At 35.7% G+C, this 16,995-nt stretch overlaps 1 protein-coding gene across 1 annotated transcript in view; it reads left to right on the forward strand.

Moving 5' to 3' along the window:
• Nucleotides 1-913: 913 nt before the first annotated feature.
• The window catches only part of LOC118616800 (myosin-IIIa-like), a gene marked incomplete at its 5' end in the record, with an annotated part of 80,476 nt that continues 64,394 nt past the window's right edge, over nucleotides 914-16,995 (forward strand). Inside the window, 3 exon segments of the mRNA XM_036242237.1 lie at nucleotides 914-1,040; nucleotides 6,671-6,881; nucleotides 11,246-11,393. Coding sequence (XP_036098130.1) covers nucleotides 914-1,040; nucleotides 6,671-6,881; nucleotides 11,246-11,393 — 486 coding nt within the window.

A 16,995-nucleotide genomic window follows, 5' to 3' on the forward strand; every position in this document is an offset into this window, starting at 1 on the left:
TTTGGAGAAGAGTCCTACATGTGTGTTTTTATAAGTATTTTATATGTATATGTGTTTGGGGATTTTTTATGGCTTAGGTGCATTTTATTGGTTTTCATTCAGATGTATATGTGTTTTTTAATATATTTTGATATACCTTATTTAGGACTTTATATTAAAGAAGCAATTACTATAAGCTCAGCTATAGTCCAAAGTTCTCCTATCTGTTTATATATTATTTTAATTCTCACCTGAGGATATGTTTATTGAGTTTACAAAGAGAGAGAGAGAGACAGAGAGAGAGAGAGAGAAACAGCAACCTGTTGCTTCCTGCATGCTCTCCGGCCTGGGATCAAACCAGAAGCCTAGGTATGAGCCCTGACCAGGAATCAAACTCTCAACCTTTTGGTATATGGGACGACACTCCAACCAACTCAGCCACATTTGCCAAGGCCTTGTACCTATTCTTAAACCACATATATCCTTTCATTTTGGTACTGGGATCTTTTGCATTTTCTTTCTTAGTTATCCTATATCCACACATACCTCACTTTTAAGATGGCCTCAAAGAAAAGGAACATAGATAGAAACCACCATATTGAGGTCAGAAGTTTTGCATGGATAGATTTCTCTGTGGCCTAATGCCTTAGCTATTTCTGCTTGCTCTGAGGGAGAGCTCCTCATTTCTATTTTGTGTTCATATTTGCATTCATAAAATATTTTAAGTAAAAGACACTATGCTCACTTCTAAAATTAGTGAATGAGGTGGGTTTTCTTGGATCCTTGCCAGCTGGGTCTCTTAGTCTGAAATTGTAGTCAGCAGTATGACCTTCTTATTCTGAAAAATAAAGAATATCCCCAGTCTGTCCCTTCCCATAGTCACTTGCCATACTCAAGGGCAGAGTGATGCTAACATGTGTGTGGTGTGTTTCAGCAACTTGGAAGTGTATACAGTATACTTGCTGCCGTGTTGAACGTTGGAAACATTGAATTTTCCTCTGTGGCAACTGAACACCAGATTGACAAGAGCCACATTTCCAATCTTGCTGCCCTGGAGAACTGTGAGTTCTGTTATCTTTCATTCAAAACTGAACTTTTCAAAAAAGTTTAACAACATACTGTAAGTCTCATATAAGGATAATTTCAAGCAATTGTATTTTTATGGAATCCTAAAAAGAATACTCAGATTCAATTTGGGTGAAATGAAGTTTTTTAAGTCCACTGTTTGAAACATATCTTAATGCCTCCAAATTAACTGATTATTGTAGAAAACATTTCTAAAGATTAGATTTTCATGACTGTTTTAGGAGGTGTTTAATTTCAATGAAAAACAGACAATTTAATTAAAATTTAGTTAACTGATCTAAAAAGAATTCAAGTTGTCATCTTGTAAATTTAGCATCTGTACCATTTTATACGTAATAAAGACTTGTACATTTATTTTCATACTTCACAGACTTCACATTTTCATCTTGGGTTGATTAAATTTGCAATGATTTTCTACATGAGAAAAGTACATCGTGGTATTTGCTTCAAATCAGTTTTTCTCTTACATGCAGAGTATGATGTTTTAACTCTAATAATTTAAGGCTCCCCACTGATATCTTCCAGTAGCATAGCTTTTTTATTTTGATTATACCTAATTTTTTATTATCAGTGTATACCCCCATAATACCAAATTTGTTATGTTTCATTCGTAACATAGGGAATCATGATATAAATTTTTATTTTTATGTTTTTCTGGCTTATACTTACTCAAGAACAGAATGAAATGTTTTAGGGTAATTTCAGAGGACTAAATGCCCAACCATCATGGTTTGGATCTACCCTAGATCCCAATCATCTCTATTTCACTGTGTCTCGAGAAGTAGTTTGGTAATATCGCAGAACAAAGGTCTCAGGTTAGCATGTACCTAGGAACCTGGTCTGATATTTATTTTTTTTATTTTTTTTATTTTTATTGTTGAGGTTGTTACAGATATCCCACATTTTCCCCCATTGCCCACCTTCATCCGGTTCCCACCCAGCCCAAGGCCTTCACCACACTGTTGTCTGTGTCTGTGGATTATGCATATAATGCATATAAATTGTTTGGTTATTCTTTCCATTCCCCACCCCCACTTTCCTCTGAGATCCATCAGTCTGTGCCATGCTTCCATGCCTCTGGGCCTACTTTCTTCATTGGTTAATTTGTTCACTAGCTTCCACATATAAGTGAGATCATGTAATACTTGTCTTTCTCTGACAGGCTTATTTACCTTAGCATAATTCCCTCTAGGTCCCTTTATGGTGTCTCAAAGGTTAAAAGATCCTTCTTTTTTACAGCTGCATAGTATTCCATTGTATAAATATATCACAGCTGTTTATTCACTCATCTATTGAGGGACACTCAGGCTGTTTCCAGATCTTAGCTATTGTAAAAACACTGCTATGAATATAGGGATGCATATATTCTTTCTGGTTAGTATTTTAAAGTTCTTAGGATACATGCCTGGTAGTGGGATCACAATGTCAAACAGCAGTTTGATTTTTTATTTTTTGAGGAAACTCCATACTCTTGCTGACAGTGCTGCACCAATGTACATTCCCACTGGCAGTGTATGAGGGTGTTCTTTTCTCCACATCCTCACCAGAACTTGTTGTTTGTTGATTTGTTGATAATAGATATTCTGGCAGGTGCAAAATGATAGATACCTCATAGTCATTTTAATTTGCATCCTCTGATGATTAGTGGCTTTGAGCACTTTTTCTTATGTTTTGTGGCATCTGTATGTACTCTTTGGAGAAGTGTCTATTTAGGCCGTTTGCCCATTTTTATTTATTTATTTATTTATTTATCCTCACCCGAGGACATTTTTGCATTTATCTTCAGATTGAACAGGAGGGAAAAATGGGGGGGAGAGAAAGAGAAACATCTATGTGAGAGAGACACATCAAGTGGTTGCCACCCACACAACCCCAACCGGGGCCGGGGACAAACCGCAACTGAGGTACGTGCCCTTAGCGGGAACCAAATCTGGGACTCTCTGATCTATGGGCTGATGCTCTCACTGCTGAGCCAAACTGGCCAGGGCTCTTTGCCCAGGTTTTCAATGGATTGTTTGTCTTCCTTTTGTTGAGTTTTATGACTTCTTTATATATTTTGGAAATTAACCTCTTATCCGATGTATCATTGGTAAATATGTTCTCCCATACAGTGGGTTCTCTTTGCATTTTGGTGATGGTTTCTTTAGTGAAACCTTAAAACATAGACAACAAAATCTTAGACATCTCATGCAGCAGAATTTTCACAGATACATCTTCTTTTTTTTTTAATTTTTTATTTATTTTTTTGTTACAGATATTTCACCTTTTTTACCCCATTGGCACCCCCCACCCCAGCCCCGCCCCATCCCCGGCTTAGTTGTCCATGTCCACTGGTCATGCATACATGCATATAAGTTCTGTGGTTTATCTCTTCCCACCCCCCCACACCCTCTTCTGAGGGATGTCAGTCTGTGCCCTACTTCCATGTTTCTGGGTCTACCGTATTCCTCAGACTGTTATGTTCATTATATTCCGTATATAAGTGAGATCCAGATACATCTTCTAGGGCAAGAGAAACAAAGGAAGTAATAACCAAATGGGACTACATCAAACTAAAAATCTGTTCTGATATTTCTTATATAAAAAACTTTATTAGCACATAAAACATTAGCTTATCAGAAGTGTAAGGACCAGAAAACTCCAATGACAGGATTAAAATCTCACTATCTGATCATAATTAGAATTGTCATTAGTCAACGTAATGAGTTACAATACTTATTTGTAGATATGAATATGCTTAGAAACAAACTAAAACTGGTTTTTATGATTGAGAACCTATTTCTCAATTATAGCAAGAGAGTCATACAGGTCATGAAAGGTTAAAATGAATACAGATATAGTTAAAATTAACTAAAACACTTTCTGGGATAGCTGCTATGGAAAATAGAAAATGTATTAATTTACATTAAAATTATTTATAATTAAAGTTACAGGGACTTTAAACCAAAGCCATGTTTCCAGGTGATTTTACAAGTACAATGCTTCATTTAGGCACCAGTTCTATCCATTCTTTTTCATAAATATTTATCAAATCTGACCACTTCTCTTTCTCTCTATCATCACCATTGTCATCCAAGACAATATCCTCTCTCACCTAATGACCTCTCAGTTGTTCATTCTACGTCAGTTTTTGAACTTTTCCAGTCCGTTCTTCACAGTTTATTCAGAAACTCCTTAATGCATCTGTCAGTGGGCTCTCTCAGTCTCCCTCTTCCTCTCCCTGTCCCTGGACCTTCCCTCTCCCTTCCCCTCTCATCTGGCCTCCTCCCTGTTCCTCTCTTCCTCCTTCTATCCTCCCTCTTAAATTTCTTGATTAGCTTCCATTTCTCCTGGATGAAGACCATTCAGACTAGAACTTTATTTTACAAGGTATTATACTTAACAGTATACCTGGCATGTAGCGAATACCTAATGAATATATGACAAATGAATGAATAATATGGGATATAAATAGACATACCAATCAAGGAGAGATGCTGTTCAGAAACAAATCCAAGTAGAATTACCAGAGATGGCATTACAAATCACTAATTATGTTGAGGGACCACCAACTAACCAACCATTTTGGGGGAGTGGGTATTTGAATCCTTTTCTTACACCGTGTACCAAAATGAATGCCAAACATGTAACAACTTAAGTGTGAGGGCAAAAAAGCATGAAAGTACAAGACAAAATACATTAATTTAATCCTGAAGTGAGAAAATACTCCAAGAACTTCCTGTGCAAAATACAAAAACATTTTAAAATGGATATTTTAGTACATAAAAATTAAAACTCTTTCATACAAAACAAAAAAAAAACAAGTGATATTGCAATGCAAATAAAAATTGATGGGAAATATTTGAAATATATATCAAAACATTCTCTATGCTATAAGGAGCTCTCATAAATAGATCAGAAAAATATGAACATAGCAATGAAAAAAAAAGGCAGTTTATAAAATAGAACCACAAAATTATGAAAAAGAACAAAGTATTCAGCTTTAGTAGGAATCAATTAAAAACAAATTGAAAGAGACATTTTTTTCCTAGCAAATTGGCCGTTTTAAAAAATAATCTCTGGTGTCCATCAAATTGTGTTGAAATACTGGGTTTTTATTTGGCTCATATGAGTGTAATTGATTCAGAGTTTTTGAAGAATAGCTAAATAGTATATATCAAAAGTTTGAATATGTACTTTGAACCGATTGCTGAATTTAGGAAATCTATGCTAAGAAAATAATGCAAAACAAGAGCACAAATTCATACCCAAAATATTTGTCCCAAAATTCTTTACAATTATGAACACATGGAAGCAATATAAACATCCAACAATTTAAAAATTATTGATGTATTATGATGTCAAAATATTATGCTACTTAAATTATAATTATAAACAATATTTAACAAAATGGAAAGTTCTTAATATACTATATTAAGATAAAATGTATGTGCAGAATAATGACAATAAAATGCCTAGAAGGAAAGAATTGTAGAACGTTAACTTCAAACGTGAAATTTATGATATGAGCCTGCACTCTTTCTAGAATGTGAAAAAAAAAATATTTTGTTTAAATAAGGCCCAGAAATCTTTGCCAAGTAACTAAAAAGCATCTTGTTCTAAATGCTAAAAGTAAATTCATTATGTTCAAAATATCTTAAAAGAACAGCTGATGTGAAAACTTAGGCTATCTGTCATGTAATAGTTTGAGTTAACAATGTTTATTTTATTTATTTATTTGTTTTTACCCTCACCTGAGGATATGTTTATTGATTTGAGAGAGAGAGGAAAGGGGAGAGTGGGAGAGAGAGAGAGAGAGAGAGAGAGAGAGAGAGAGAGAGAGAGACCAACTGAGCCACACGGCCAGTGCAAGATGCTTATTTTTAATAACTAAATTTTGTTCACTGAGGTTAAATAGTATTAATTTTATTTTTTTATTTTTTATTTTTTTGGAACTGAACCCAGGACTCTCTGGTCCACAGGTCAACGTTTCACTGAGCCAAACTGGCCAGGGCAAATATTATTAATTTAAAACTCCCATGATAAATGTTTTTTCAGGCATCAAGTTTTAACAAAATTTACTAATTTAAATATGTAACTGAGAGGTAGTATAATAGAAGGTATATGAATGTCAAGATAGGTTTATGTTCTTAGGATGTATATTGCAGAAGGTACATAAAATACATTTATTAGGGTGTATCCCTTATATCTAGGTAACTTCCAATTAATTTCTACATTTTGAAAATTTTTGTTATAATGGTATCCAAATTTATATTAAGTCTATTCTTTATGTTTTGAAATGATTTAACATAATTCAGTGAAATTGCGTTTGGCATCTTATAAACAACCAACCACTTGCCTGTGCAGACATTTCACTCTGTGAGCCAGTTAGTTCAGGCTGTGCTGTTTTATAGCAGCCTACATTTGACCAGTCAAGAGATACAGAGAAAAACTATCAGGAAGAGACATAGGACTACTATTGAACAGTAACTTATTTTTACATCATAAAATCTTTGTCATATTTATTTCATGTTATTTGAAGAAGATATATTAAGACATTTTCTTTATCTGGGAAATCTCTTCATTGCCATAATTTCTTCTAACCACACATCTGTTTATTTTTTAGCTGCTTCTTTACTTTGCATTCAGGCAGATGAGCTACAAGAAGCTCTCACCTCCCACTGTGTGGTCACTAGAGGAGAAACCATTATACGACCCAATACTGTAGAAAAAGCTACTGATGTCAGAGATGCTATGGCTAAAACTTTATATGGCCGTCTCTTTAGTTGGATAGTTAATCGCATTAACAGCTTGTTGAAGCATGACACATCTCCAAGGTAAAAAGTTTCATGGACACATTTTTTGCCAAATGTCAGGTGATATAAATCTATTTTGCAATTTATTGACTTATACTGGAGTCCCTTTGAAAATGTTACTAATTAGTATCATTTCATTTATCAAAGTCATATTTCAGTGGATCTGCTTTATTTCCTACTATTACCATTTCATTGTGCCAGCAACATGAATGAATATAATAAAAAGTGGATTTTTAACGTGACATCTTACTACCAACTTATTTCTTTTAATTAGAAGGTGTACTATGAAGTGTATACCATTTTATATTTGTATAAAATGTCTATTCAGCAGTTTTTTGTTTTTGTTTTGAGGTTTTGAATTAAATCCTGAAGGCAAAGAAAAACTTTTTTTCATATTTTAACTCTCACTATAATCCTGGAAAGGTAGGTATTATGGCAGTCAATGAAATTTGATTCAGATATTCTCTAAACAACTAGTAATTTGAAGATCCAGGATATGAACAATGTTATGTAATCATGTTATTGGTGGGGAGAAGTCCTTGTCCCACTGGTTGCTAGTGGGAGAGAGCTTCTTGCAATATCCCAAGAAAAATAATTTTCTGAGATTTGCACAGGAAAATGATTTTTATTCGCATGGAATTAAATCCTGAGTTTCCAAGGTCCATTTCCCCTTGCCCCACCAAGGAAGAGGTGTACCTTCAGCTTTAGCAGAGCTAGAATCAGAGCCAGTGTCCAGAATGTCCATTCCATGTTGGAACAGTCCAATCCAGCATCAGGATAGCTTAGTTTGTGTTCCCAACTGCAGTCCATTAGTCCATTGCTTGTGGGGCCTGCAGGCCCACATAGCTTAGAGGAAACACAGGCAAATGCAAGGAAGTAGGAACAACAGAGCCCAACATGCCATGAGAGACACAAGAGAGCAAACCCATTTGTTTGGGAGATTATGTATTCCCCATTTTTTTGTGGGTTTGCAGTGGCTCCACACACTCTGGCCAATGATCTCTGCTTCCAGATTTGACTGATCAGCACCTTCCCTAGGTCACCCCAACTTTACTGCACATGTACCCATCTCCCCTTTGTTGTACCCCTTCCCCCAGAGCTTTACAGGGAATAGGTTGGTGGTTCCCTGGGGAGTGTGAAATTTCAGCTTCTTGGTGAAGCTGCCCAAATGCCTATAATGTCTGGTTTTACTTTGCTTCTTTTCTATTATTAATAACTAGCTAATTACAGTGATGTCAATCATAGTCTACACCCTGTTTGTTACCTCATCTTAGAAGTAAAGGTAATCGCAGCCATCATTGACTCTGTGCCAGGGCTTGTGCATAGGTGTGTCCTTTCACTTACATCTAAGTTTTGTTCTGCCATAAATTATACAACCTTTAGAAATTTGAAAATGAATAAAGAAAATGAATGCCTGCCTTAAGATCACCTCATTCGCACTTGTTTATTAAATATAAAAGACCATATTATGTACATTTGACATGCAATTTATTGTTGTTGTTTTTTTTTTCACTAAAATACACATTGCACCATAATATGATCCAGTCAAAATTACCCTCAAAATTGCTTCTTTACCTCCCTGCTAAACTGTAATCTATCTGACTGGATCTGCTAATCATAATCCAATTTGCCCACTATAATGTTTTTTTTAATCCTCAACTGAGGATATGTTTCCATTTATCTTCAGATACAGTGGGAGGGGGAGAGAGAGAAACATCGATGTGAGAGAGTCACTTTGATTGGTTGCCTCCAGCATGACCCCAGTGGGCTGGAATCAAGGTACGTGCCCTTGACTGGAATCAAACCCACGACTCTTTGGTCCATCGGCCAACGCTCTAACCACTGAGCAAAACCGGCCAGGGCATCCATTACAATTTAATGGTCAAATAGTTTTCTATGTTCATGTGTGGTCATCTATCTACATGATGCCAAGCTCTCAGATAAAAAAGGAAAAATTTAAAAATTTTTCAATATTTGTGTATTCCACAGACTATGCTTGATATTCAGAGATTTAACCTCACATTGTTCGTTACGATCTGCACGTTTGGCACTAAATGGTGCCCAGAAGGGTATGACTTCTAAACGGTGATCTGTTGAAAATCCCACTGCAGCCTGTCTGCCAGATGGCAACTTGCCTTCCCATACATTAATGAAAACTGTCCAACTCTTAGACTTTTTCATTTTTTACAGAAAGTAAACAAGACCATTGAAATAGTTTAGTTCAGTCTATCAAGATTTTCACTGAGGTTTTGGAGAGCATGTGTTATGGCAGGCTTTGCCACCAACTTCTTGTGTGACCTGGAACATGTTACTGCATTTCTTGGCATCTCTTCCTCCTCAGCTGTTAAATAAGGCCCTGGGGAAGGACAGTCAGTGGTCTTAATTATTGGTGGGTGTCTTGGAGCCTTTTCAGAGCCTCTTAACAATTATGTCCTTCACTCTGAAATCAAGACTGGATATATTTATACACACCCACCATTGTGATTCCGGACCCCTTTAAAGTCATTCACAGATCTCAGTTTAAGAATCTCTGAACTAGCCCTGGCCGGTTTTTCTCAGTGGTTAGAGCATCGGCCTGTGGTCCAGAGAGACCCGGGTTTGGTTCCCGCTAAAGGCACGTACCTTGGTTGTGGTTTGTCCCTGGCCCTGGTTGGGTCATGTGGGTGACAGCCACTCGATGTGTACCTTTCACATCGATGTTTCTCTCTCTCTCTCTCTCTCTCTCTTTCTCTCTCTCCCTCCTGCTCTATCTGAACAAATATGGAAAAAAATATCCTCAGGTGAGGAAAAAAAAAAAAAAAGAATCTCTGAACAAAAAAAACAAACAAACAAAGAAACTGAAAAACAGAAACAGACTCACAAGTACAGGGAACAAACTGATGGTTGCAAGTTGGGAGGGAGTTCAGGGAATGGGTGAAAAGGTGAAGGGGAATAACTTGCAGTTAAAAACTAAATAAGCCACAGGGAAGTAAAGTACAGCACAGGGAACATGTGCAATAATATCATAGTGACTTTGTATGGTGACAGACGATTCCTAGATATCGTGGTGATCACACGATAAGGTATATAAACGTCAAATCACTATGTTGTACACCTGAAAGTAATATATTGTATGTCAACTATACTTTAATTTTTTTAAATGTCTCAAAATTAAGAGTAAGGAAAAAAAAAGAATCCCTGGACTAGATCATATCTTGCTTCTTTACTTCTCTGCTAAATTGTATGCTATCTGTCTGGATCTAACATATTATTATACATGGTAGTTATTTAGCTCAGTGAAATCCTGTGGAACAGAGATGGTAAAAGAATAATCATTTTGAGTAAACCAGCATAAATTTTAACTAGACATTTTACCACATATAACCACATAAAAGTATACTCACTGTTGCAAATGGGAGCTTGCAGAAATATTTGATAGCTTTCCTTTTGTCAATCCCATCACACGTTCAGAATATTCTGTAACTCCCCATTCTAAATCCAGTCAATTCCTCCCAACACAAAGTGTACCCTCCAGTTCGCAGCATGCAGTTAATTGCTGGCTGTCATTTCCAAATCCCTGTCTTATGCAACACTAAGAGAAACCTAGATTACATAAATGGTGCCCACAAGACAAATGTTTGTTCTTTCCTTTTTAAATTCACATGAAAATAACTTGGGAATGTATCTATTTCTTGGGGATAGAGCAGACTTTTGACCAAGTATCTAATCTTTAGTGAGCAGAGGTAGCCATTTTGGAGGAGCAGGGAAAAAAATGCATTTGTAATGTGTAATTGCAAAAGAGTATTTAATTGTATTTTGAAACATTTAATTATAAAATAAATGCATATATATTTACACTATTCTTCAGGTTACCATTTGTTCTATATTTAAAAATTATGAGTGAATAACCCAACAATACATTAGGATTCTTGAAAATAATTGGAATATTTTTAGCAAGATGTTTTAATTGTTGGGTAAAATTAAAGACTAAATATGCTCTTTCACAGAATTTGTGGTTTTTTGGTATAGTTTTTACCGAATATATTTTTGCCATGTTCCGAATGCTAGCCAGGTTTTCCCCAATTATGCCTCACTCAGGGCTGTGATCTTATGCTCATAAACCCAGAGGGAAAACGTTTCTTTTGTTTAAATATATAAAATAGCATAGGAGTGGTTTCTGTAGTACAAGAAAAATAGTGACCATTTTTATATTAAAATCGATGGTATCTAATTTATCTTTAAGTTCTATGTAGGGAAACTTTTTCAATTAAAATTTTTCGCTTTATTTGTGTATGCTGGTAGTAGTTTCTTAACTAAAGCACAGAAACATCTCTGAGATAACTTGATTTACATACCTCTTAAGAAAGTAAATGAGAATTCAAAACAATGTCTCTCTCATTTTCCAGTGGAAATGGTGATGAACTAAGCATTGGCATTCTGGATATATTTGGCTTTGAAAATTTCAAAAAAAATTCCTTTGAGCAGCTTTGCATTAACATTGCAAATGAACAAATTCAGTATTATTTCAATCAACATGTATTTGCATGGGAACAGGTAAGTCGATGTACTATAAAGATGCACACATGTGTCTGTTATATGTAGAATTGTACTAACGAAGCATGATCTAAATCTTAGATTTAAAGCTTTAAACATTTTTAAACCTTTAAACATTTATTAAAGACAAAAGATTTTTTTTCTTCATTCCCATAGTTAAAAACAAATCTAAACCCAAAATTTAGTTTGCTATGTGGTGTTGAACATCCTCCACAGAAAATCAATGCACCCTTCTCCAAAATTTAGCAAGCTTAACCCTTGCAAACAAAGAAGTTTCCTTTGTATCCAACTGTTTCTCTTTCTGTAGACTGCATGGCTAAAATTCTGTTTGAAATTTAAATATCCATCTAAAATGCATTGAACTTCAGAATTCTAGTAACTAAGCAACAGAACACAAGATAATGGGTTTGAAGCAAATGCCATAAAACAGTAATTTTGTCAAGGTACGATGTGTAATTAATGATTCAGCTTCAAAAATATTCTCCCTTAGAGAAAAATCAGAGATTTACTTGAATTGCATTTGGCAAAACTGTAGTATTAAGACTATTTTAAATATTTTATCAAGTCTAAAAGAAATAGTTATATTCAGTATGTCATTTGTCTCCTTTAAATAATATTAAATTGTCTTATGTTTACAGATTACAACTAATGTTTTTATTTAAATTTTAGATAAATTAGAGATGCATGGACCTCTTTCGATTCAAAATATTTAGGCTTATTGAGCACTAACTTTGAAATTGCATTTTGAAAACAGCGATCACAAAAGAAAATGTTTAGATTTTGACATTTCTTAAGCAAAAAAAAAAAACAAAATAAAAAGATATAAATTTAAGATTTTAATCTGTTTGCCCAGCTTTCATCTGCAAGCCTTCTCTCTTCCTTCACAGCCCAGCTCCTTGAAAGCATAGTCAATATCCATTACATTGTATAGATTTCTTCCCTACATGGTACATTGAGCCCACAGCATCTGACTCTGACCTCCCCCACTCCATGGAAAGGCCCTTCCTAATCTCCTCAGTCGTTAGTATCAGAAACGTTTTCCTCACCACATTATTAGTCTCTGTAATTTTCAACCCTGTTGACAGTTTCCTATTTCTGAAAAACCCCTCCTTTGGCATTTCTAACACCATCTTTTTGTTTCTTTTTCTCTTTGTGGTTTCTTCCTTTACTCTTCCTGCACCATCCCCTGCACCAATGGTTCTCAACCCTGGCTGCATGTTAGAATCACTTGGGGATCTTGGTAAAATTCCAGTGCTCAGACCCTGTCTCACACCAGTTAAATCAGATCTCTTGGGCTGAGACCCAGGCATCAATATTTTTTAAGGTTCCCAGTGTATTCCAACGTGCAGCCAACACTGAGAATTACTGCCCTAAATGCTAGCTCGCCCAAAGAGTTCTGTCCTTGACCCTGACATATAGCAAATGCTCAGCTAATATTTATTAAATTAGGTTTATCTTGCTTTAATGCCTCACACTGTTCACATAATTCATTGTTTTGGTTATGTGCTTCATGGGACAAGGTGTATCTTCATGTATTTCCCATCTGATTATTAACAGCTTGTGTTGATAGATGCTAGACCTTTCTTTTGGGGGTGAAATTAGAACCTGGTTTATTGGAATTAGCCTTTAAGCTGATGCAGATCTTTCAATTATTACCTGCTTTTCACTTTTCATAGAATGTTACAGTTTACAATTCACTTTGATTGATGGTCTTCAATTCCATCCATGACTCTAATGTTCTTAATTTTCTTGTTTTGGATTTTGCTACAAATGAAATTGTCCTATGAGACCCTTTTTTTTTTCCTTTTTATTGAATTTATTGGGGTGACACTGATTGACAAATTATACAGGTTTCAGATGCACAAATACACAACACATCATCTGTACACTGTATTGTGTGTTCACCACCCCAAGTCAGGTCTTTGTCCATCACCATTTATTTCCCCTATACCTTCCTCCACCCTTTTAAAAATATATACTTGAGAAGTTTTCAAGACAAAACAATTCAAAATTGTCCCCCACAAATTAAATTTTTAACTAGGATCCAGTGAGGAATTGAGCTCATACCCAGTTCTTTCAAGTGACTTCCTGGGGTAACTACCCAAGAACCCCGGCTTCATAATCTTAAGAACCAGGTATTGGCAGCTGATTGCGTAATGAATGTGTGATCTGGTGGACACAGGATAGTCATCGATTCTCTTGACTTTAATATGTGGGCGCACATGTGTGTTTCTTTCTTTCACTGTCACTTTCTGTAAAGACAAAAAAAGTAACTGAGAAATGCTAACTGTAGTGTACGCAGTTGCTGCTGCAGATAAAGAGAGCACACTTACCCCAATTTCTCTAAGTCAGAAGCAGCTAGTAAGCCAAGTCATTAATTAAAGTCATGGTCACACATTTTTGGTTGAATATAATCACGGGTTTGACCTACCTAAGAGCTCCTTTGTTGAATAAAGCCATTGTTGCTCATCAGTAAAACACACTGCTCTCAATTTTGCACATGTACTAGAGATCTGGCCAGTCTGAGCAAAGCGCAGCCTGCCTCAGGCAGCACCTTCACAGATGAAACCACTTCTGGTCCTGTTCAAACCAACAGATACTGTCTTCATCAACAGTCCTACAACATGGGAACATAAACACATGTTTGCTGAAAGCATTTCCTTATTTATCCCAAGTTCAGTTTAGATACAGTGTACACTGGGGCGCTCCAGCAAAGTTGGTTACAAAGGTTTTTTTAATATCTCTTCCCTTTACTTTCCATTAATACAATAATCAGTAGACTACAGAAAAGCATTTTTAGTGGGTTTATGGCAGTGACCTAACCTGCTGGGTAAATAGTGTCATGTTTGCCTCTAATTAACCATTTGTATTAATTTTGAACATGTTCTTAAATCTGGATCCCCCGTTTGAACTCTCTGACAACTATGCCTTCTTTCTTTTCATAACCAACTTTTCTGTGGACATAAATTGTATGTCTTAGAATCTCAACACCCAACTGAAAGCATCAAGAATTTGTACCTGTTTTTCCTCTTATCTAGATATTTAGAATATCTAAGACAGCTGGTGTATGATAGCATTATTTTTCTACTGTGTATACTAAATGGCTTCTGGAAATTTTCTGGAGTTTGAAATTTCATAATATTTGAAGTTTCCATACTTTTCCAGCACTAGAAGAACCATGTTATATAGATTGAATTTTATAAAATTTAAAGGGATGATTTGTGTCTGAAAACAATAGTTTGAACATTAGATGATAATCTAGATCCCCATCCCTGCAAGTAGATGATGAGTATAGTTGTAACCTTTTAGAATTCCAAACTCAAATTCTTCTAAACTCAAACTTTTCAAAAAAGTATATGATTTTTCTCTTAATTTTATTCGTTCCACAAATAGAGTATTAACATTTCAGCCTTCCTATTATGTTTGTGTAGAATTATGTTGACATACACTGTTTACATCCTTGTTTTCCAAAAAGCCTTTAGTTAGTAGCTTAAAGAGCAGCAAACATGTTACCCATTCCCATAAAGGAGGCATCTTTCTGCAAGAGCCCTCACACTGAATCTCCATAGTAATTATGTAACCAGGATGTGGGGGGGGGGGGCGGTTCATTTTCAAAATTTCTTCCACATAAGAGAAAGCTCAACAGTAAGCAAGTGTGATAGAAAGCTTGACGTTCTCTTCAAGTTAGAGTCATATTAGTGCTGTAGTGGTGGGTTTTGACCCGTGTTTTAATTTTGCACTATGGTGTAATCATTATAGTATAAATATACCAAAAAACATATGAACCTAATTCCCGATGAGTGTTATGTTTAGAATCAAGGAGAATACACACCAGCCATGAATTAGTCACCCATGAGCATGATTTGAATTGGAACAGATGCCATTGTTCTTTAGGGCCGTTAGGATACTACAAAGCATTGTTCTAGAATCCTGGAGATTCACTCTACTTCCTTATATGCTTATTTATACCAGGATAAGCTTTCTTATCCATTAGTGCAGCTCCTCTTTCTGGCTAGTAACTGAACTAAGGTTCATTTTTAAAGTGAACTATTAATATTTGTTTCTGCATGGGGATAAGCTGTTACATGTATCACTTAAATAGGTACCCATGGCTTTAGAATTAAAAGTCAGAAGTCATTTTATAGGCAGGAAACTATTTACAGCACATAATGGAAACAATAACTGCAATTATGGCTCTGGCTTCTCTTGCTGAAAATGATGTGTCTGACTTTCATCTCCAGCTGTTCACATCCTGAAGATGAAAGCTGTTGAAATTTTTGAATGTGGGCTCTGAAACATAATTTGTAGCAATTACAAAGAACAAAAGTTAATGCAATTATATAATATCTACATTTTCGACTTTATTAACATCATAAAGTAAAAATCAGTCATCAGATAAAAAATGTGTGGTTAATTGAAAATGAATTCCTTATAAATGTCTTCAAATTGTTTTGTTTGTAAAGTGTGCATTTTTATTTTATATCCAACTTTCTTCCCTATTAAGCAAGTCATATGTGAGCTATGGTGGTAGCATTTGTCTTATTTTAGCTTTCCAAGTGATAAAGGCTATTTTATAGGCATTTTCCTTAAACATTAAAATAGCCATACATTTAAGAAATCCTTGATCAAACAAATCTTCCTTTGCAAATGCTCAGCCAAGACTTAGGTTACTGTTTGAGCTCACATGCAAGTGTTGCTTAAGCTTTCACAGAGCAGGAGACTGTGGAAGTTAACGTCCAAACAATAAGATGATAAAGTATGTGTGGAGCAGCCCTGCAGTGGCTCCTGTCTGTGGGCTGGTCGCCTGTCCCTTGGCTTCTGCAGGCAACCTCTTGGGTTCTCTGCCTACGTCATCCCTCGCTCCACACTGTGCTGCACATACTGTTTCTCTTCCATCAGTGAATTGGGTCATCACCCTTAATGCGATGTAGAGATTTATGAAACTGATTTTGATACTTTGATAGCATTTTTTTTAATCTCACCCGAGGATATTTTTCTATTTATCTTCAGATAGAGTGGGAGGGAGAGAGAGGGAGACAAAGGAAGAAAGAGAGGAACATCAGCGTGAGAGGGACACATAGCCTGGCTGCCTCCCGCACGACCTTGACCAGGGCTGGTAACAAACCACAACTGAGGTATGTGCCCTTGATTGGAATCGAACCCGCTACTCATTGGTCTGCAGGCTGATGCTCTACTGCTGAGCCAAACCGTCCAGGGCTAAAAACATTTTTTAAAACCTTTTAATTATGATGAAAGATCATTTTCAATGAGATGTATAATTAGGCACATAGATCCATACAATTTCAGTAGTTTCTATATGTGAAGTTAAAGAATACTGTTGCCAAACTGAAATACAAGTATTTGGTAAAGATTTAAACATGACAGTAAAGGAGAAATACTTTAAGTTGAAAGGGATATATAGAAAATTACATTTCTGCATTTCTAACTCAAATGCCTTCTTATCTTAAGACAATACCTGTTAATAGAATACAAATTTGTAAAACTCTTTATGACTTTTTCTTAATTAATTTTCTTTTTGTTACAGATGTTTCTGCTTTTCCCCCCGACTGATTTCCCCCTCCCCCTCCCCACCCTCTCACCA

This window comes from Molossus molossus, unplaced genomic scaffold (genome assembly GCF_014108415.1).
Source record: "Molossus molossus isolate mMolMol1 unplaced genomic scaffold, mMolMol1.p scaffold_m16_p_45, whole genome shotgun sequence".
Lineage (NCBI taxonomy): Eukaryota > Metazoa > Chordata > Mammalia > Chiroptera > Molossidae > Molossus > Molossus molossus.